The 23,181-nt window shown below is 37.6% G+C and overlaps 1 protein-coding gene across 2 annotated transcripts; it reads left to right on the top strand.

Annotated features, from left to right (window-relative positions):
- The first annotated feature begins 87 nt into the window (after positions 1–87).
- PEX1 (peroxisomal biogenesis factor 1) lies at positions 88–23,181 on the top strand. Of its 2 annotated transcripts, none has more exons than XM_035318709.1 (24): positions 88–314; positions 1,389–1,532; positions 1,844–1,927; positions 2,167–2,281; positions 2,368–3,140; positions 4,370–4,489; positions 5,882–6,005; positions 6,278–6,387; positions 7,388–7,488; positions 8,979–9,111; positions 9,813–9,909; positions 10,717–10,887; positions 11,363–11,517; positions 12,510–12,699; positions 12,855–13,024; positions 13,883–14,017; positions 14,546–14,610; positions 15,361–15,503; positions 15,582–15,685; positions 16,779–16,955; positions 18,611–18,841; positions 20,228–20,428; positions 20,717–20,847; positions 21,807–23,181. In XM_035318709.1, exons 1-24 carry the CDS (start codon positions 186–188, stop codon positions 21,886–21,888), a joined length of 3,885 nt encoding a protein of 1,294 aa, XP_035174600.1. In that variant the 5' UTR covers positions 88–185; the 3' UTR covers positions 21,889–23,181. The 2 variants fall into 2 exon arrangements, with proteins under 2 accessions (XP_035174600.1, XP_035174601.1); XM_035318710.1 differs by having other exon boundaries at positions 89–314; positions 12,858–13,024.

The raw sequence follows: 23,181 nt of genomic DNA, 5'->3' as shown, positions 1-23,181 counted from the left end.
CGAGGCACTCGATAGAGGAGCCAATCAGAGGAAGGCAACGAGCGCACGCCGCTCCCCGATTGGCCAGCGGCTGGCCGTACCATTGTCTCGGGGGCGGGGGGGGGAGGGCCCTGCCCGCCGCAGCAGGCAGCCCCGCGCAGTGCGCCGGGTGGCGAGGCCCGGCCCAGCCCGGCCCGGCCGCCGCCATGTGGTGCAGCGGGAACCCCGCCGGGGGGGCGGCCGCAGCCGCGGCCGTGACGCTTGTCCTCAGCAGCACCCGGGACTGCTTCCTGCGCCTGCCGCCCGCGTTGGCCTCGCAGCTCCGCCTGCAGCAGGTACGGGCCCGGCCGAGGGCAGCGCGCGGAGGATTCTGGGGAAACGCCCCCCCCCCGCTACGCATGCGGGGTCGCCATGGCGACGGGGCGGCGGCTGCTCCGTGGCCATGGCAACGGGGAGCCCCGCCCACCCCCGCACCCGCGGCGCCCCTTGCGACGGGGCCCCGGCGACCCCGTAGCGGCAGCGCCTGAGGGACGAGGCCCTGGGCTGTCATGGCGGCCTCGGGGGTCGAGGGCCAGGTCGCGGCTTTTGGGGGGCGGCTTTTGGGGGGCGGCGGGAGCCGCTTCCCTGCCTTGGTGAGGTGCCTGGGGCATCGATCCGAGGGCTCTGCATCTTGGGCCGCGCGTTCAACTTAATAAAATGATCGGTGTTTGCCTCTGAGCGCTCTCTTAGGCTGTGTGGTGTCGTTTGTGTCCCTCAGTGCTGTGATTCGTACACCTGTAACACATTCCTCAGCATTAACCTATGAACTGGGATGGCAGATCCAGGCAGAATCATAATTCTTGGCATACATGGATATTCAAGTAAATGTTCCTTGGAGCTCTTGTCACTCAGAGTCCCAGTTGCAGGAAGGGGATTTTACGCTTTTAAGGAACTTTTCACACATGGAAACATGAGCAAAGCCTGTGCACATCCGTTATGCAAGGAGCAAAAGTCAAGGATTAAGGGCTAGCAGGGCAGGCAGCCTGGAGGAAAAAAAATCCCTAAGAACAACGTTAAAGAGGAGAAAACCAAGGCGAATGTGGGGAGGGTGGGAGCAGCTCTGGTACAACATTGACTGCAAGGTCACGTTCACCCTCCAGGTCCAAAAAAGGCATGGCACAGGGGAAAAATTGCCAAGATTGGGAAAATCCTGCCCTTTGGCATAGTAAAAGAGAGTTGTGGAAGGGCAGGTACGTGTCGCAAGAAATCCAGCACACGTTCGCTTCCGTCCTGCTGCGGTTTCTGGATGTCTTACAAATTAACCATCAATAGAGGGGGGGAGAGGGTGTAACTGCTTTAAAGTCTTGTTGCTTCATTCTGTACATAGTCAGTTATGGCATTAATATATCTTATTTCCCTAAAACTGATAGGGCCAGGCTGTGAAAATATCATGCGGTCATCAGCCTATATTTTTGAGCTGGATGGAAATGAGGCATCGAGGTCACCAGAGTGAAAATACTGCAGAGATTAACAGACATTTAGCGGAGAAACTTGGTATTGCAGCTGGAGATCAGGTTTGAAATGCAATCTTTTTTTCTTTTTTTTTTTTTAAATTGTTATCAGCTGATAAAGCTCTTGATGCTTTGCACATTCACTTCCAGTCACAGCATGCTGAAGTCCCCAAGTATGCCCAATGTAATGTCTCCAAAACTTTGAACTTCCATCTTCTGCTTTTGAATTACCTCATGTCATTAAGAAGGTGTATGTTCGAGGCAGTGAAAACATATAATGAAAGAGATGTCAGTTTCCTATCTAAGTTAAAGATGGAATCTTTATGTCTTTAAAAATAGAAGTTAAGTGTTTCAAATGTTGTTACTTTTGCCAGGTATTCCTTGAACCCTGTTCCCACGTCTCCTCCTGTCAGCAAGTAGAAGTGGAACCACTCACAGCAGATGATTGGGAAATACTGGTACTAAAACCTTTTCTAGTGCTCTTTTTTTTTTTCCTTACAGATAACAGAGACTGTAGACATAAGCATTTTTTTGTAATTCCCTAGTCTTTTCTGCCCCTAAGGAAGTACTAAATGTGGTACATTTTCATTGTACTTTATATTTCTAATGTTGTATTAGAAAGAGACACAGAGTTTTTATCTTCAAACGTTCAAAATATATGAAGTGTTTAATTTATAATTATATCACGTTTCCCCAGGAACTGCACGCTTCCTCTCTTGAAAGACATCTACTTGACCAAATCCGAATAGTATTTCCAAAAGCCATCTTTCCTATATGGGTTGAACAGCACACCCACATTTACGTCAAAATTGGTAAGCAGCACTGAATGCTGATGTGGGACATTGAGAGAGCTGTTCTGCAAGAGGGGATGCATTCATTCTGTTCTGTTCATATTCAGGTACGCTTATGCCAGCAGCCCCGTATGGGAGATTAGAACCATTCACGGAACTTCTGATTCGCCCCAAAACACGTGAACTTGAAGAAAACATCACCAGCATGCCTTTCACGGAAAGTGACGTCTTGCTCAAAACCTTTGTGAAAAATAACATGGAACAAGAAGAAACAGTAAAGGAGCCTTTAATCAACCAACCTCACTTAAATCCAGGAGTCCCTGAACAGAGTAAGGCCGATGCAAATGTGACATTTGGCTCAAATGTTCTCCCAGATATGTGGAATTACATAGGGAGCATTTTCTCTCGTACACCTGAGCAGAAACAAAAGACTTTGTGTGATAAAGGTGAAATGGGCACCTTCAAAGACAAGCTGCTGAACTTAATTCACATGGATTCCATTTTTAGAGTATGTCAGTCCCAGCCTCCCAGCGTACAGAATGCATCAGCCACTCATGCATTTCTGAAATACAATGCCATTCATATTTTTCCATGGAATTTAGAATTTATTGATTTGGAGCCAAATGCTGTAGTATCTTATGGGAAAATTAATGAGCTGCTTTCCCCAAGACAGCGTCATCAAGAAGCAAAGCAAAATCTGCCAGTTGAAAAGCAAAAACATTTGACTAGTACGCAAGACAAAAACAATTCCAATTCTAATAGCAGCCAAGCATCCACTGAGGGATCTGTTGTGCAGATCGTTTGGAACGGATTTGAAGACCTAAAGAGTATCATAGAGTATGGCAACAGTGGGGAAACCCTACATGTTGGAAGAGTTTGGGTCAGTTTGAGCACACTATCTTTTGGCATTTTTATTGGATATCTTCTACTGGATAATTGTGGAACTGGCTCATTAGTATTATAGGCATTTAGGCTTTGCATTAAGCTCTCAAATAGAGTACACTAGAATCAAATAATATATAGTAAGCCTATGCTTTGCTAAGACATCTAATTCTGTGTTATGCTACCCTTATCTTCTGAAATACAGTGTACTCTAGGTTTCTTCATCCTCAGCATTTTTTGCACCAAACGGGGAAATTTCTTTAGTTCCTGGAGGTGCGTATTTTCTTCAAATTCTGTCGGCAGCCACTGTATTCATGAGAACATGAAAGTGTTTACGTACATTCAGTAATGCATAAATAGGGGAGTTGTTGTTGCTGTTTCTTTTTTTTTTTTTTTCCATTTCTTTAAAATATGGTTTGGACTCCTGTCATCAAACTATAAAGTAATGGGATCATATATCCTATTGGTTAATGATGTTAACATGCTTTTATATACTGTTAAAGCTTTTTATTAAATTCTTAAATTACTATCAAATAATTAGCTTTATATCCTTTAAACCATCTTAGTCTTTATAGAATATTGTGTAAGGTGGCCCAGTCCTAGCGTGTACACACTGACATTTTGGCTCGTTCTGACAGAACTACAGCCTGCTCATATTATTTTCTGGAAGCACATGCAGGATCAACAAAAACAAATCAAATGCACTCCAAATAGCTGACTATTTCGGCATATTATACTCCTTACCATTCACTTATTTTCATTGAGACTGAGAACAAAAGCCTGGAGTGGTATTTACCACTAAAACTTTTGAGACACACAGCAATTTTCCAAATGCCACAACTGTTAAGTCTTTCAGGTTTAATAAACATTTATGAGATGTTTTCAAGTTGGAAATACATTTAAAATAACAGTGTGTTTGAAAAGCAGTTTCCTTTTTAAAGGGCATACAAACTAGTACAACTTAAAGAAATTTCTCTGTCTGTACTACAGATGTGCTTAGCTCTGATCTGTATAATGGATTATTTATACCTACCTGCCCATGTAATATTAATTGTAATCAGCAAATGAAGGGGTTTTGTGTTTGTTTTGGTTGTGTTTTTTTTTTCTCCTTTACTAAAACTTTCTTGCAACACTTAAGAATACTGATACTATACTATGTATGCAATGTTATAACTGTTCTATTGTCTGATATTTCCCTTTTCTTTGCTTTTATTTTAAATGTTTTAGATTCCAGATGCACTGAGAAAAAAGCTACGTATCGATATACATTCAGCAGTCCGAATTAAGTCAGTTGAATCTGTTCCTAAAATTCCTGTATCTCTTAGGCTGCAACCCAGACAGAACTTAGTGAGTTGATATTCTTGGTCATGTATTTGTTCACATACTGGTAAAAAACTAATGTTGCTCTGGTCAAGGCTTTTTACTTATTTTTTGTAATGTTTATTTGTTTTATTAGTTGTAACAACAATAATCAATAATAATTAGCATCAGACTGCATTTGCAGTACATGGTTCCAACCTAGCAAATTTAAGTGCGTACATTTAAGCCCCTAAAAACATTTAACAAAGAATCATAAATTTAAAGTGGAAATACCCATTTTTAAGTCTTCAGGGAGAAGACATTCATGTGCTCTTCAAATCTTGCAGTGGCCAGTGGATTTCCTAAGAAAGAATTGCAGTAAAATGGTTATAATTTTTAATGTGCTGTTTAGATTTTGATCCCTTTCTAATGCTAATTGTTTTCTTAATGCTAAAGATCTAATTTTCTAGGGTTACATCCTTAAATCTCTCTTGCGAGTCTACTGAGTGAGCATCTGTGACAGTAAAAACATACTTAGCACCATTTTCATGCTCTGTTGGATGTAGCTCTGGAATGAAAAATACTTCAAAGCGTACCATATGCTTATTTTTTGGTGATACTGACCTGATTATCTGCCATGTTAGCTACTCCTCAAAACCTCAAATAAGGCATTTCCCATCATACCAGACCTTATGCATGGTTTATTCTTCATCCCTGATAGTCTTTTTTGTTTCTTACCTACAGAGGAATAGTTGAACTGTGTTTTTTTTTAAGATACATATTGGAATTAAAATAAGCATTCTTTCAGTAATTTGCTAAAATCACACAAAGTATGTGTGTGTGTTTTTAAATACAGCTCCCTCGCCTTTTTAGACAGGAATTATGCTTCTGTGATTAGGAACTCAGTTGAGATTCATATTCAATCTCTTTTCCTATTCCATTTACCTAGGTGATCTAGGGTCAGTCGTGTGGTCTCTTTGCTTGCTTTTTGGAAATTGTTTTTGGTGCCCCCATCAAGATGAGCCCAGAAAGAGAGGGGTGCAGTGAGCAGCCAAAATAAGCCACAGGTCAATATTGGTGCATAAACTTAGGTGCCCTTTCAAGGCTGGGAACTGAGTAGTGCTTTTCAATCTTGCAATACAAGACAAGTAAAACAAGACTTAAAAGCTCCTTGCCTCACATCAGTGTTCCAAAGATAAAATCTTTCAAGGTGGCTGAAGAGTCAGCTGTTGCTCTAGCAGGGGCTAGGCAGGTGCTTTCTGTAGAGCAGATGATAGACATGGTGATTGTTGGCAAAATGTTATTTTCCAAATAAATGAAACTGTTCTTCTTCTTCCATATCTCTACTACCATAAGAAAAACAAGCACTCAGTGCATAGGAAGAAAAGTCTTACTAATGCCTTATTTTATTTCTCTTTTTCTCTATATATTCTTATGTAGCATAAAGATATACACGAAGATGATGTTAAATCTGCTTTCAGTTCTTGGCTGCAGGATTCTGCTACTGATGATCTTCCCTGGATAATGACAAGCACGGACTCTATACATCTGCATGTTAAAGATGGTAAGGTTAATACTGTCTCCAGCTGTAGATGTCTTAACCATTCATTATGGATTTTACTTGGGCAATGCCTTTAATCTCTGTATACACCATTTAATGTAACAGTTATCTCTTTACACTGAAACTGTAAGCATGAATTACACTTCAATAACAATTATCCTTTTATTTCACTTTGGATTGTACTGTAGTATTTCATAATATATTAATGTTTTCTCTTCTGAGGAATAAAAGCTAAATTTGTTTGGAATTTTAGTAGCTGTTTCTTGTTTTTACAGGAATGGAGGAGTTTGCCCTTAGTATAGTGCATCCTACACACATGGAAGAAAATAAGTCTGAGAATATTTTTATGCTGAGTCCCAGTTTGCTGCAAAAGACTAATATACAAGTAAATATCACATAGTATCAGGTACCAAGTAATTTAAATTGTTACATTTGGTTACAGATAAATTATATGTATCATATGTTGGTTTCCCTTTTAAAATAAAAAACGTTGGTCTGTTCATTAAATTGTATCTGCATTCTTTACATGTTACTTGTTAGCCTGAGGCATTGGTGAGACATTTCTTTAGTATTTCTCAGAAAATTAAATATTTCCTTAATATTAGGATTACTGTTCCATTGGTAATTTTGGTTGAGCACATGCCCATGACTTGAGGATTATGGATATAGTACTGGGAAAATATTTTTTTTCATTTTTAAACTGATACAGTTAAATTTTAGCAGAGACTGAAAGGGTCCCATTTGGCTGTTCAGAATATATTTTTTCTGCAAAACGTAGAATTCCTGTTCAACAAAAGTATAATGGGCTTTATTTATATTGGTAGTAGAGAAGTAGAAGACTTCTACAAATCATGCTGGTGACTGGTATTAAGATGAAAGGACAATGTATATTTCTTAATAGCACTGTGAGCTTTAAGCATCTCCTACCGGCCTGTGAACTTCTCTATTAGCCTTGTTTTGCCAGTTCAGCTTCTCATACTAGGTCCCTGGCAAACCAGGTTGAAAAATACGTTTGGATTAATAAAAAAAAACAAAAACAAAAGCCAAGTGTTTTGACAGGCTACATTTCACCTAGATGAATTTCCTTTTATGATTTACTGTCTTGCCTCACAAAGTTTGTGCCAGCATAACACAGAATGTACAGCAAAGTTGCAGCTAGGGAAAGAGATGATGAGCTGCACAGTCTGGGATAAAGTGCGCTTAGCCTAACATCTAATTGCAACTTGTTACATGGCTGTAAACACTGAATTGTATTTTTGAAATAGTTATATGTATGCCATTTTACCAATGCATCTTTCTTTCAGGCAAAATTACACAGAATCCAAAAAAGGCTAGTCAATCGTATACCCTTCTGTGTAAAGTATTATCATTTCCCTTTATTGTAGGTTCTTTTACATCCTCTGACTAGGAAAGCTGATGATGACAGCCAGCCACCTATGCGCGATACAGACAGGAGACTTCCGTACCACAAACTAGACCATTTAGGGTGAGATGTTTTCATAGCAGAAAATGTGTGATTGAATGGGAATTAAAGAAAAAAAAAATACTGGTGAAAATGCACTTTTTTAAAAAAAAAAAAAAAAAAGCCAGATGTTAAAAAAACACCACTGCATCTTTTGGTATTTTGGCTTGTGTCTGGCTCAGCACATATTGATGTTTGTATAGATGTTTAATTTTGTCCTCTGAGCAGTCTTACTGAAGAAAACTTCAGGTGACTTAAACTTATGTGCTGAATAGGTCATCATGTCTGGCAATTGGATGGGAAGTCTCAGAACTCTAAGTTTCAAAGGAAATACTGATAGTTCAGTGGCTCTTGGTGTGCTTCTAAGTGGTATGAAATAGACCTCTATGTAGCATTAAGGAATACTCTAGTTGTTGGAGATTACTTTTTAATCTGGGGTTTCCAAAGGCAGCCAGACTTAAATGTTGCAGTCAGTCTGTCAATCTGCTTCCCACAGTAACTTAAACCTGTTAACGTGTTTAACCAAAGTTAAGAAATGGGTATGGGTCTCAAAGAATTTAGTTCCTACAAGTTTTATCAGAATTGACAGCTGTGGAGAAGACATCAAAGCAGTAGCTCCACTGGTAAAAAGTGTAATGTAAGTTCAACAGCTAGTTGGTTAATCTGTCTGGGGGCCTAGGCACAGTTTGGAACTAGCCCTAGGACACACTGGCTCTTTCACAGCCAGTAATTAAATGATGTGTAAAGCTGTTCTAATTAGTACAAGGGAAGACAGTGGTACTGTGTAGCAAGTGAGGTAGGAATGGGGCAGAAGAGACATGAGAGACTTGGAGTACTGCAGTAGTATGCTATTGGCATTGTAACAGGCAACCGAGGAGTGGCAAAAACGGGCCATTGTGGCAGGGATACAATGTGTTAGGGTAGGGATGTTAGAAACCAGGCTTCATTTGTTCATTTTTCATGGTGCAACTTTTTGGTTGAAATACAAAACTTGGAGCCTTGCTGTTCGTGGACCTGAAAGGTGTGTCAAAAGTCACAGATTTAGGACAGGTAAAGGGCAAAGATCTCTTCCAACGAGCTTTGTGCTCCTTTATTTCTGAGAAGGTGAAGTTCTGTGCCTCAGATGTGCTCCATGTTTTACTATTTTGTTACATTCCTTAGTAAATTGCTACTCAGACACACAAATAGATGAAGCCCCAGAAGCTGAAGTCAGCTCTGTTGTCTGAGACCTACCTCCAGCTGGGGTGGCATAGGATGAGCGGATAACAGTTGCACAACACGGATGTTCTGCAATGTCTGTTTGTGCCCTCTCTGTTGCCCCTGCAAAATAAAAGTACTTATGTAAAAAGATTTTTTTTAAAATCTTCACACTGAATTCTCTTTATCTTTTGGTTGAAAATATGAAGTGCTTCGCATTGCCAACATTGTAACCTCACTGTACTGCTAGCTATTAATATTTATATCATGTGCACTGATGCTACCCTAGGTCATTTAACTTTTTCTTTGCCATGCAGAGGAGTGGACAAATTAGGAACATCTTCATTTGAACACATAAGCCACAGTCTTTTGGGTCGTCCTTTATCTCAAAAACTGGCTGGTATTGCTGTGGGACTGCGAAGTGGAGGGGTGCTTCTCACAGGAGGAAAGGTATGCACTTTACTACTCTCTACTTGCAAACCCTCCGGGAAAGTTTTCCATAGTTACAAAACTTTTCATTAGTTTTCTTTGATGCCATGCAAACTCAAAGAGTTAAAGAATAAGCTGAAAAATGAGCAGTCAGCTGAACAGAGTTAACATAGTAAAACATTATATATATATAAACACATTCATGAAATAGAAATGTATATTTAATATAACATAATAAAGTAAAACGTTAAATATTGCTAGCAATGCAATTTCAGTCTATTCCCATAGGTTATTAATAAGCTTTGTGTTTAAGGTATAACAGACACTTTCTGTCTCTTAAATATTTGAATGAAGGTAAGAATACGGTCTTTTCTCTTGTGTTTTAACATAAAATTACAGTGTAGTTGATACTCTTTAAGTTTCCTGTTGCCTCTTGTGGTGAGCTATTTAACACCATATCCCATAATAATAGATCATCAGAATGTTATCTGTATCAGAATGCTGGAGTTATCCACCCTAAATTTGGCTTATACTTGTTTCAGTACATGGCTTTGGTCTCTGGCAAGTGATGCAGAGACAGAATAGCTGTATACTTCTGGTGAGGATTAAAACTAAGGTGTGCCTAGCCTTCCCAGCTTAACTTGAGTATGCTTTGATAAAAACTCCAGAAAGATAGAAGGAAATAGTTGTGTAACTTTGTTAGCTCACATTTATTTTTGCAGGGAAGTGGAAAGTCAACACTAGCGAAGGCCATCTGCAAAGAAGCATTTGATAGACTGGATGCTCATGTAGAAGTAATTGACTGCAAAGCTTTAAGAGGTATGATAATAAGGGTTTCATTCTCAATAATTGAAATTACTATATTTAGTCTGTCTTATCTTTCAGTTTTTGTTGTTAATAATTTTGGAAGGAAGTGTGATTCCCCACAATGAGATTCTTTAAGTTAAACAGTCTAATGAAAGCGTCTTAGGTTTAATGAAACGGTCTTAGGCTTATTTTGCACTTAGCAGTTTCTGTCCCTTGTACCACCACCAAATTCAAACAATGATTCTTAGTTTATTTCTATTTCTTGTAACAGAGGAAGAAGTTGCAAGTTGAATTGTGTGTTTTTTCAGCTGTGCTAGCCAGAACAAATATTATGTTAAGCATCCTAAATGTTAAAGAATTACAACGCCCTTATATTGCGTGCCTGTATTCTTTCTGCTTGTTTAAGTCCCTACTAAGATCCCTGCTCCAGAGAAAAAGGGAAAGATCAGTAAAGAGTTAGGTCCGTCATGCTGAAAAATTCTTCAAATTGCAGGACTCTTCAGTAGCTAATCTAGGGTGCTGTTGGCACTGCTCTGTATTAAACTGTCTAGAAATTATACCTGTAGGTTCCTCTAGTGGTTGCTGAAAGGTGATTAATCACATTTTAGGACAGAGTGATCCTTCTAGTACTTTTTTGATGGAATGTTGCCTACTTTCCTTACTGACTGTGGACTCTGTTTTAAACTAGATACCTGATTTGTAGGAGTGCAGTTAAGTTAGCTGAATCCAAACCATTGGAGTATTACCTGAGCAAGCTGTAAGTCAATCTGTTTTTTTCCCCTGGTAAGTTTTGTCCTAAAAACTGTATTTCTCTTTTAGGAAAAAGATTAGGAAATATAAGGAAAAATGTGGAAGAAGCTTTTTTAGAAGCATCATGGAGACAACCATCCATCCTTTTAATGGATGATCTTGATCAGATTGTTGGAGTACCTTCCACACCAGAGCATGAGAACAGCCCTGAAACGATTCAAAGCAATAGACTTGCTTATGGTAAGACTGTACTACCTGTGTCTGGATAAAAATGTAATGCAGCTTGGAATTTCTGGCACCTGAATTGTACTGTCCTAGCTAGACAATTGTCTGTATCATTATTGCCTCTGGACCATGAGGTATGTTTGTAGAGCAGAGTTCATAGCACAGAAAAATCATGTTTAATATCCGAATATATATTCGCAAATATAGCTTTTAAACAGCACTTCCAATGATGTTTTAGTAATGGAATGTACTGTCCTAGAAAAAAATAATTATATTGTCCCTCTGTTTTGTTGTTGTTATTTTCATTTTTGTTGTTGGTGGGTTTAGTTTTTATTATTATTAAAGAAAAGCCTTTATTTATGGGAATAAAGCAAATATTCATTTGTTACATTTTGTATGCATTAATGCTACTACAGCAGAAATGTGTATAATCAAATACAGAATCTTTTTGTTATTTTGCAATTCATGGAGCAATATGTCATCTGTTTAGTTTTGAAAGATCTGATAAAAGAAGTTATTTCCATGGGGAGTTTGATTGCATTCATTGCTACAAGTCAGTCTGAACATGCCCTACATCCTTCCCTGGTTTCAGCTCAAGGCACGCATATATTTCAGTGCTTCCAATGTATCCAGTCTCCAGATCAGGTAAATTCAGGTATTTATTAATTTGGTTAATTTGCTCCCTCTAAATGTTTGCCCCCTTGTTACCTGTAAAGTGTTGAAAAACATGTGGATCAGTTAGGTAAATGACATTAAACTGAAGTGTGTTTTTCTTTTCACTGCTCAGAGGAGTAAGTAAGTATATCCCTAAATGTTAGTTAATTGAATTAAATGCTAAAATGTTATTAAAACTAAATATTAATTTTATGGGAAGGTTTGGGGTTATTTTTCTGTGTGAATGATATCCCTCTACTTTTAAATGTAGTCTTTTTTGGAAAAGTGTAAAGGAAAGAATAATCAGTATAACTTAATTGCAGGAGAAAGTAGACTATTTGTACCTGTGCATATATATCCTAATGATATGAAATAGTCATGGCAACTCATTGGTATTTAGCACATGTAGTTCCTGCCTGCTTGTCTTCTTTCACAGACAAACAAATAAAAGCTATTGAGGAAGCAGTTCTGCATTATATACAATGTAGGTTTTGTCCCCCTTCTTGCATTTTTTGTAATACCACTACATGAATAATCATGAGGTGTCAGTGAAAAACTCTAGATCTTAAAAGATACCAAATTATCACATGTATTTTATCTAACGCAGTAGTTTTCACTTTCAATATATTCTGCATGTATCAGCACAAATGGAAAGTTTTTTGTTTTCCTGTGAAACAGAAACAATGGGTATAGTAAAACAGTAGAATCTGAGGGACAGGGGATTGTTTCATTATTGTTGTTAGATAGAAGATAACTGCTGGGGTAAATGTTTGAAGTCATAAAACTGGTGATTTTATTGAAGTTCAGCTGAAGAATTGACTTTTATTCATATTCATGCCTGCTCAGATTTTGTTATTTGAAGAATTGGTGATACCTAAAATGGTGAAGGAAATTTTAGTAATTCATATGTAATTGCTTTCTGAACTTCTGAAATCCACATAAACAGAAAACTGAAAATGCACTTGTACAATTCTGTTTTTCAGAAGCAAAGATATGAAATGCTGTGTTCCGTAATAAAAAATAAACTGAATTCTGATATCAAGAAGTTCTCAGATCTTGACCTCCAATATGTTGCAAAGGAAACAGAAGGTTTTGTTGCTAGAGATTTTACTGTGCTGGTTGACCGTGCCATTCATGCCTGTATTTCTAACCGGAATGCATTTCCAAATGATGGTATGTTCACAACAAAATCTAGTTTTCATAGTCTAACTTCTGTTATCCAGAACCTTTGAATAACACACAAATAAAACACCAGATTTTGTTTCGTGTTTAAAATGTATTTATTTGTTACTTATAGTGAGGATTTTTTTTTTCATTTTTCCGTAAAGCAGAAGTGAATCTCTCAACTGTGGATTTTCAGAAAGCTTTAAAAGATTTTACTCCATTAGCTCTAAGAAATGTCAACCTTCATAAGCCTAAAGACATTGGCTGGGACAGGATTGGTGGCTTAAAAGATGTGAAGCAAATACTTGTGGATACCATCATGTTACCTGCAAAGGTATGCAGTTCTTTTAAATCAGTTACTTGAACTTTAAGCATACTGTTACTAGAATAAGAATTATTTTTAAGGTGCAACACAGTATTTGACAGAAAGAAGGTAGGTATGATTTTAAGCTACTTTGGTAGGTTCCCAGTCTTCAGCTATCTTCAGCTAGTGGAAAACTTTTTCACCTTCCCCTTCCCTCTCCCAAAAACAACAGACAATGGCTTGTGCTTTTCTCCAAATGAAGTGTTGTTCTGGAGTATTGCAGTATTACATCCCCTGCCTGACATACTCCTAGCATCTTCTTTTGTTACACACTTCTTTACAGGGACTTGTGGTTAGGTTCTCTGAAGATAACGTTTCCAACTGTCTTCTGTGCTTTTGCTGGAGTAGTGCTGTCTTCTGGGTGAATGCCAGTCCATCAGTTTTCCCTTTTAATTTGACCTTTCGGCCTTGCTTAAAGTTTCCAACATTGTGATGAGCCATTCATTTCAGTCTTCAGAAAAATGACTGAATGTTTTTTCTTACAGTGGACAGAATCTTTTTGTTGTGTACTTTATATACTTTGATCATATCAGTCACTGATCAAAATAGGAATTTAAAAGTGCTAGTTTGGATGTTTTAAAACTCTGATACATCTCTATTCCGTCGTGTTTCTTCTTGGTAGAAGATGCCACTACTTGTAATTAAGAAGCCTAGGAACCCACTTCAGCCCCAAGTAAACTACCAATAGTCAAAATGAGCTCTTTTGCTATTAAAGTGGATAAAAGGAATTAAAATTATTTTTGAATGAAAATCCACACTCATGAGATTTCAGTACGCTACAGAATAATTGCATATTTTAGAACATGTCTTGTTGACATTCTTTTCCAGTATCCAGAATTATTTGCAAACCTGCCCATACGACAGAGATCAGGAGTCTTGCTATATGGAGCACCTGGAACAGGAAAAACATTGTTAGCAGGAGTAGTTGCTCGAGAGAGTGGAATGAATTTCATAAGTGTCAAGGTAACAAGATTTTTAAGATTGATTAATTTTATTAACTGAATGAAGTAGCTCAACATAATTATGAGTGTGTGGTTGTGAAGGCAAAATACCAAAGTAAGAAGCTTATTTAAAATACCGAATGTCACTGAATATCCAAGCATCTGTCTGACTTTCTGGAGCTTCACAGTTTTATGACTGAGATTTTTTTGGTATAATTTTTCTTTAGGAAGAATAATAAAATTTAATTGGATATTCTTAATTTATTTACTTTAAAAAAATATATATAAAGATCCTGGATTCCACTGGACAATAAAGTTTGGCAATGCATTTTAATTATTTTCTAAATGCAGTGTAAACAGTTACCTTGTGATACTCGAACGTGTTTTGTTATAGTAGAAACATTGAAATAACCGCTTTAAGAACAAATTGGAGTGCTGCCATTCTCTTTGTTAAAATAAAATTCACTCCAATATATTAAACTCACGCTGATGTTAAATTACACATTAAAACTAAGAAACATACCATGAATATTCTTTTCTGTTTTTTTAGGGACCAGAGCTACTCAGCAAATACATTGGAGCAAGTGAGCAAGCAGTTCGAGATATTTTTAACAGGTTGGCTTTGTAAAGATTTGTGATATTATCACTAGGTTTTATTGGTTGAAGCTCCATGAAATAATTTTGTTCTTGGAGAGTTATGGTGTCAAATCACAAAAGTGTCTGAAATAAACAATTGTGTCAAATAAGGTGGTCATGTTGAGTTTGCCAAGAGCATTTTTAAGAACTTTTTTAGGAACAGTTCAGATCAAGGATGCACTTTTGAAGCTGATTTCCCATTTCTCTACACTTTGAGTGCTTTGGTTCATGTCACAGATTTGTTGTGGAAAAAAGGTGCTGAATTCCTTTCAGATAAGTCCGGGACACAGACTAGGGTACTCCAGCTAGTAATCAACATTCAGTAAACAGAATCAGACTTGACTTGGTATTGAGGTCCTCAGTGCCAGCAGTTTTGTTTTTACAAACCTGTCCTTACTGAGCCTCACTGCTTACTAATGCAAAAATGAAGAAGGGAAGTTTTTTTTAAAAAAAGATATCCTTCATGTCCTTTGCTTCTCGTGTAGTTTACAATGTAGAGGCAGATATGCATAAATCAAGATGTCATCTGAAGTGACTGGATTTTAAAGCTTTCATGAGCTTTCATTAACACAGTTGAGTACTTAAAGGAAAAAGTAAGTACAAGGTATGTCATAAAAATGAGCTGCAATTGCATAGAAATCCAATTCTTCAGAATCTCTAACTTCTATGGGAAAACAGTTTACTGTTCTCTAGTTACATTTAACTGGCTTTTGTTTGTTTGTTTTTAAGAGCTCAAGCAGCCAAGCCTTGCATTGTTTTCTTCGATGAGTTTGATTCTATTGCTCCTCGCCGAGGTCATGACAACACTGGAGTTACAGACCGGGTGGTTAACCAACTGTTGACTCAGTTAGACGGCGTGGAAGGCTTACAAGGTAACAATTCATCTGTGTGCCCCTTCTTACACATAAGTTTAGCAGGAGTTAATGATATTTTTCTACACTTTCCTAAAGGAGTTTACATCCTAGCTGCTACTAGTCGCCCAGATTTGATCGACCCTGCTTTGTTAAGGCCAGGTCGACTGGATAAGTGCCTGTACTGTCCACCTCCTGATCAGGTGAGAAAACAACATGTTTTACATGAGAGGCAGGGGAAAAAAATCAAACTACTGGTCTTTATTCTGCTTTTCTTTATATTTTGTGGCATTTCATATCTGGCCAAAGTTGGGTTGCTTGCACAGCTCAAGTTACATGTACAAATTCACTGCTTTTTACTGCCAGTGTGTTAGTATAAAACTGGGAAAAGACTGTTCACCACAGTCTTAAGGATCAAATCATATTACAGTGGATTTAACTGATTAGAAAAAATAATAATTAAAGAATAAGAATAAAGAATAATTAAAGATTAATAAATAAATAATAATTAGAGGAAACTAGTCTGCAGACAGGAATTGGCTGCAGGGTAGTGTTTATCATCTTCTGCATCTTCCTATGAATTACGAATCCAATGGATCTGCTGTTTGCTTGAAGTAATGAACTGTAGGCCTTCACAACCCAACCCTTGATTAGCTTAAGTTTTCAGAGCAGTTTTATACTGAATCCAGACAATTCTACCATTCTTTACCCACAGTTAATTTGAATGTTCAAGTTCTTTTGAAGACAGATATGTCAGTGGCGAGGAAGGGAATGATTCTCACTGATCATAGTGGGTTTTGGATGAGGCCTCTAAGGCTGTTTGGTGTGTGTCTTTGATTCCCCATCTTACCTTAAAAATTAGTGCTGTTCATTTTCAAATTAGTTGGAGAGTTTAACAAATGCCACACCATTTCATTCAAGTGATGTGGCATAATAAATGCCACATCATTTCATTCTTCTTCAAGGTACATGAAGAAGATGTTCCTGTGCACTAAGATACTAGATATTAGCTGGATATTTACAGAAATGCATTTCTCTACACACTGTATGTTTGGTATGGTTTCTCTTAGACTTGTCAGGGTAATGTAACAAAATTTTTGCCTGTATTTTAAAGATTGTTTACTACACAGTATGTCCAATATATATTATCATTAAGGTAGTATTATCTTTTAAAAAAGGTAATTCCTTCCACAGATAAGAATGCGTTTGTTACAGGACCAAAGCACTATTTAGAAGTCAGAAGAAGGAAAATATTAGGTTGCTTTACTGACTTTTTTTTTTCCTCCCTTCTTACAGAGTTCACGCAATGAAATCTTAAAAGCTCTCAGTCATTCTCTGTGCTTGGCAAGCGATGTGGACTTTGAGTATTTGGCAGAAAAAACAGATCAGTTCACAGGAGCTGACCTAAAAGCTTTATTATACAATGCCCAGTTAGAGGCAATACATAATAGTTTAGGCTCAGGTGTAACACAGGTAAATAATACTGATATAAAAGATGTCTCTTTTTATTTTGATGTTGATATGTTTGAAAGAGTTAATTCTTTTCCTTTTTTTAGCACATTTGTTTAATAATATTTAGTTTTCCTGTATAGAGGATTAAAATCTTAATGTTTACAGTATCATGTGAGAATAATGTAACAAATTAGTTTAAATGCTTCTTAAAGACAAGATTTTTTGATTTTATGAGAAGTGTTTAATATTAAAATCTATTTTAGCAAAATCTATTTAGCATTGTTATGAGGAATTGAGTGGCAAATCAACGGGGAGGGCCTCTCATAGCTTTGGGGCACCCAGCAAATTCAATTTTGAGCTGGCACATTTTGGGTGGTGGAGAAAGCAAGGAAGTAGGTTTTATGGAGTTGTTCTGACAGATTGAGTATGATCTGAGGTTAGGGGGGAAGTAGCAAGAGGGTGATGTTATCTGAAGGGGCCTCCTCTGTCTTAACATCTCCAGGCACCAGCTAATACCCATATTTCCGAGGCACAGGATCCCACCCTTAGTTTTTGTCACTCATGTGACTGACAGGCCTCTTTCCTCTTTTAGCTTCCACTCAGCCACCTGCCCTCAAATTTTTAATTCCTGTCTTGTGTTTCTGGCTGGGAAGGGGTAGGCATTGGCTTCCCCTACTTGGAGGTCAAAGGGAAGTTTTGGGTCGGGGTCATAAAAGCAAGGAGAGCTCTCAGGTTCTTTTTGCACCAGATTTACCAGGTAATGGGGCTCTGAGTATCCAACTGTTAGTGCTGGGAGGGATCTCCAGCATACCTTCCAGAACAATCCCTTCACTGTAGCATCAGCATGAGGAGAATATGAAATTAAGAGATGAGGATAGAACAGTAAAAGTAGGACAGCCCCCCACAGGCAGAGTGTCCTTACACTGCTCTCAGTTTTGCTCTTCCTTCATATGGCTATTTCTAAATACTGTGCTGCTGACCTAAGTAGTTGTAGGCATACCTGATGATGATCCCCATCATTAAGAGGAGGCTGTTGTCTAAAGTAATAGTCTCCAGAGTGGCATGTGCAAGAAAATCCAGTGATGTGTAGGGAAAAAAATACTAGAACTTAAATAGCACATGTATAATTTACAAATAAATAAGCATGTATTGGGTGAGGTGCTCAGACGTTTCTTATTGATAGGTTTGCACTATCAAAGAGTTTTGCAGACACCAGTGTAAAGCGCCAGTTGTAATTTCTGTATCAACATTTAAAATGTGCTGACCGTGATTGAAGATGAGTTGAGCAATTAAACACTGTAAAAGTAGACTGACCGCAGTCTCCCAGACCACTTTGCACAAGATCCCAAGTTGCTTGGAGGGAACGGTCAAGCCAGAAATTTCCTAACGCTTGCTGTTACTGAGTGGGTGAGACAGATCATAGCAAATAAATAAAACCTTAAGATTATTTCCTCTAAATATTGTTCTGCCATAAAGATGGAAAGTTCTGCTTAAAGGCATTGGATTTTCTTAGCAAAATATTTTGAATTGTACTCCCAGAGAAGGACATATTGCTAGAAACAAATGCAAATCGATACTTTCATTTGGACTGTACATTAAATATTTTGATGTATTTCAGCTTGCAATTAGTTGTGAGTTAACACTTCTAAATGTTCTGGTGTTTTTTTTTGTCACAGGATTTTGGTTCTAGTTCTGATAGTGACTTCAGCCTGTCTTCCATGGTTTTTCTAAACCACAGCAGTGGCTCAGATGACTCAGCAGTAGATGGAGAAGCAGTGCTAGAGCAATCTCTTATTTCTTTAGACATGTCCGAGTTGCTTCCTGAAGACCCAAGGTCCAACATGTATCGTCTTTATTTTGGAAGCTCTTATGAATCAGAACTAGGAAATGGAACTCCTTCAGAACTGGTAAATTACTTTCTCAGTATTTTAAATTCTCTAAATATTATTGGTTGTGAAGCAGAAAAACTGAACCAGGCAAATGGTAGGGTTTTAGAAGCACAGTTATGTCTGCTTTGTCCTTGAGACTGTCTTCATCCAACACCTTGTGGTCCAGAGTGGAAACCAAGGTGGATGCCATCTGACAAAATACAGTATGGACTTCTCGACAACTTTTAAGCACTTTTGATTGAAACCCCAAAATGCTACTTAATGCTTTATAATCAGGCAAACTGTATTCATACTTGGTCTTACTGTCTGATATAAGGGCTTGTTGCCTTCCAAAGTTTATTACTAAATCAGTTTTATCACTAAAAAATCACCATCTAGCTCTCATGATCATAAAAATCAACAGCTTTTCAATTTCTGGTAGACCAGTCATTAATGGAATAATCTGACCACAAGACTGTGTAAGTAACAGGAGAAAATCTTATCTTCCATTGTTGCTCTTAAGAATGGAATTCTTACTGCAGTGGACAAACCAGCACATTCTGTGGCTAGCTTGGAGATAGGGAGCTGGTTAGGGGCAGAAGGCTGGCTGGTCTCACTTGGCTGCCAGGTAAGCAAAACAGAATACGCTCTCTCCAAGCTCCTTATGTTGAAGAGATGATGTCAAAGTTTCCATGTTGTCCATTAATTTTGAGAATCTGTTGTAGAAATGTCATTACAGGTAGTTATCAAAGGTGTTAGAATCTTGTTTTCAAAACTGTCTTGCATTGATTCCTAAAGCCAAAAATAGCTTCTTTTGACATTGGAGAAGTAATTACTGACTGCTAAGTCTTGTAAGGTGCTTTTGTATCTGTTGTCTTGCAGTATAGATGACAGTGTTCCAGTAATGTATCTTTAGAGACTTAAATTTTCCTTTAACTGTGGAAATTCTTCAGTGGGACTATAAAGACTTCAGTCTCTTAAAACTGTTGAACTTGAAAGTTGCCTGTTTTATCCACTGTACAGAAAATTTGGAGGTGATAAATATTTAAATTATGAGTCATTCCAAAGCTAACTGCATAAACTCTCCCAGATTTCAGAACCACTGATTTTCATACATAAATAAAACAATGGGTTTAGTAGACCTTTATTCTTTTTGACATAGGCCATTGCAAAACTATATAGATATTTTCCAAAGATGAGGCGGTTTATTTTCAAACCTGTACTTTCCCCAAATATCTTGGCAAATTAACGTGATACTTTCCATGCAAAAAGTTGTGTGTGATACACCTTTAAGAGAAAGTTTTTGCTGGTGGTAGCAAGGTTATACTGATTTAAATTGGCTGGAAAATGAGCTAAATCTTAATGGTTGAGTTACTCTTTTAGGTCCGTAATGAGTTAATCTATTTCTCCTTGTGATCAATTTAGAGCTCTTTGTGTTTGTCTGGACCAAACTCCATAAATCACGATTTTACCAGCATGTCTCAAAGAGACACAGCATCATCACAGCTGTCAATGCTTAGAACAACCTCTCAAGAAGACTCCCTGGAAAATAATCAGGAGCAGCAAACAGAGCACCTGAGGACAGAAATCAGTGCTATCAAAGCCAATTACAGAAGCAAGAATGGAGTATGGCAGTTTTGTTTATTATTTAGTCTTAACACATTTTTTCCCAATGTTGCTTGGTATTCTAAGAAATAATTTCTGCAATAGTATTCAATATAATGTAACAAAAGTAGCAAACTTAAATGATATCTAGCTTGAGGAAAACAAGCCAAATTTGTGTTATTAATATAGGGGGGAAATTAGTGATTTTATGTATAATATGTAATGAGGTGGTTCCAGAGTTACTGATGTTCATGGCACTAGGTATACTTTGGTAATTTCTCATTGTTTATTCCTGGCTCTGTTTTCAAGGAGGACAGCACCTTTAATCAGTCCATGCTTGCCAAGAACACTGTGATTATTACTCAGTCCCATCTGATGACTGCACTTGAGGGTATAAGACCATCCATTAGCCAAGATGACTGGAAGAATTTTACTGAACTGTAAGTATTTTGTGTGTGTGTGTGAATTTATTTTTTTAATTGTGAATTCAGTGGAGATTTGGTGTTCTCATTTCTTATTCATCAGAAGCACAATAGTTATTTAATGTGGGGAATGGCAGAAGAGTTGAGTGGTTTCTGACAGCATTTTGTTTTTCAGAAATTCAGAAGTTACACATTGGGAAGGGGAAATTCTTTTACCAGTGCACTGTATTTTTGTTTGTTTGTTTTCCTTGATGTAGGACCTAGAAATTCTAATCACAGACCAGAAAAACCTTGTATTAAGTTAAGAGCTATACCAGTACAAGAAGATTCTGATTCTGTAAGACTTAAAGCCAGGTTCCATCAAGTAGCAGTCCAGCATATTTTCAAATTGCTGGCGTTTGACTCAGTTGTGGCCTCTGTTAGCTACAGTATTCAGGAAGAGGTCTGTTGGTTTTGAATCCTTGGCACGTGTGTTCCCAAAGAAAAAATAATAATATGCAGAGGAATAGATACAGTGAGAATGAAAATGTATCATCTCAGACTAGGAAATGACTGGAGTGAATAAGCTGGAAGCTGGCATCAGGATGTTCTGTGATGGGTGTGGAAATTGTTAAGGCACATTCTACCTCAGCTGATACATACATAAGCAGATCTTACAGCACTGGAAAGAGAGAAGGAAAGGAGAAGGAGGGATGCTCCCTAGTATCCAGTCCACTTCTGTTCCCCACCCCTGTGAGTCCTACACTCCCATATCCCTCCAAAAATAAAATCAAATAAAAACCGAGGAGAAAGCTTTCTGAGTCAGATTAGTGGTTGAAAATTCTAGTCTTGTAGATCTGGGGAGATATGCATTCGTCATATCAGTGAAAATATAAACAAACATCTGTAGTTCTGTGTTGCATTAATGTGCGTCTGAAGAGGCATATGCAAACAAAATCATTTCAGACTAATATGCTAATATCTTTTTCTGTTTCGAGGTATGAGGATTTTCAGAATCCCAAGAAGAAAGGACAAGTTGGCCCAACATACAGACCGGGACAAAAAATGACTCTAGCTTAGTAACTTTTAATATGATTGTAATTACTAAACTGTAAATGGAAATTACAAATGTGAGCTTGATATTTAAATGATTACATCAGATTATTTATATTCATATGGAAGAAAAATTTATTTTCAGTTTACATGCTGTAAAATTATTTCACGTTTTATTTTGAAGAAAATTGTCTTCCTGCAGATTAATATTAAATTTTTGAGAGAGCATTTGTTACGTTATGTCCAGTTGTTTATCACATAAGATCACATAAGATTTTTAGTATTGCTTTTTATGAATTATATGATTACAAAAAAATAATAATGATTTCCCTGTTTATTTCCTCATAACAATTACATTCTGTTTGAATAAACTGTAATATCTAATGCCGGAAACGTTTTTAAAACATTCTGTAAAGCTATTCTCTATCAGCCTTTGGACGGCTTAGAGAAGGGTTTCAGATGTTTATTGGTAGACAACTACTCTAATACTTCCAGAACAATTGTAGCCATAAAAGAAAAATATTAAGACAAACCAATATAATTTTATCTTTGTCTTTTGCCACTGTTAATTATTCAGAGGAATATTAAGTTGCATTTTGCAACTGTATCTTCCCAACCCCATCTTTTGTCCTTGGAGACCTCAGAAATATCTCTCATGTTTGGAAGCTGTCTAATCTTACATCCTGACGTTATTCACCGCTGTTTTCTTACAGTCAGGTTGTTCTTGAGTTGTCATTCTCAGCTGATAAGGAGGTGGACAGCAGGGGAAGGAAGCTTTCTTCCAGGAAGGGAAGAGAACTAGAGATGTTTCCCATGAGTCACTACGTTACAGTTTATTTAATTAATTTATGTGTGTAATGCTCTGTCAATAATGGTAAGAACACATAATATTGACCATATGATTATTCTTGTGACTGCTATACTTGTTACTGCCACTTACTACTTGTAGTTCCAGTGTTCGGTGCCAGCAAATAACCCGGATAATATATTACTTGTATGCTTACTCTTACATCCTGGTGCAGGTGAAGTCGTAGCCTTGGTACACTACAAGTCTTAGCTTGTAGCAGATAATACCCCTGATCTTCTCATCTAGCTAAGCTACTGCTTCTTACTCATGCTCAACTCTTGCTTCAGTGGGTTTTGAAACTGAAAATCCTTATTGCATTACTACAAAGTAGTAATTTCTTTTCAGTACTACTATGTCATTAACACCGTACTTACTTTTAAAAGCTGGCTATTTATTTGCTTAATATTAGAGCCATGTTCTAGATTACCTCAGCCTTGAGTTCATCTTTCCAATATAATGGTGTCATTCTTTTT

The sequence above is a fragment of the Oxyura jamaicensis genome, chromosome 2 (genome assembly GCF_011077185.1).
Source record: "Oxyura jamaicensis isolate SHBP4307 breed ruddy duck chromosome 2, BPBGC_Ojam_1.0, whole genome shotgun sequence".
Taxonomy (NCBI): Eukaryota; Metazoa; Chordata; class Aves; order Anseriformes; family Anatidae; genus Oxyura; species Oxyura jamaicensis.
This window is presented reverse-complemented; position numbering and strand designations above follow the sequence as displayed.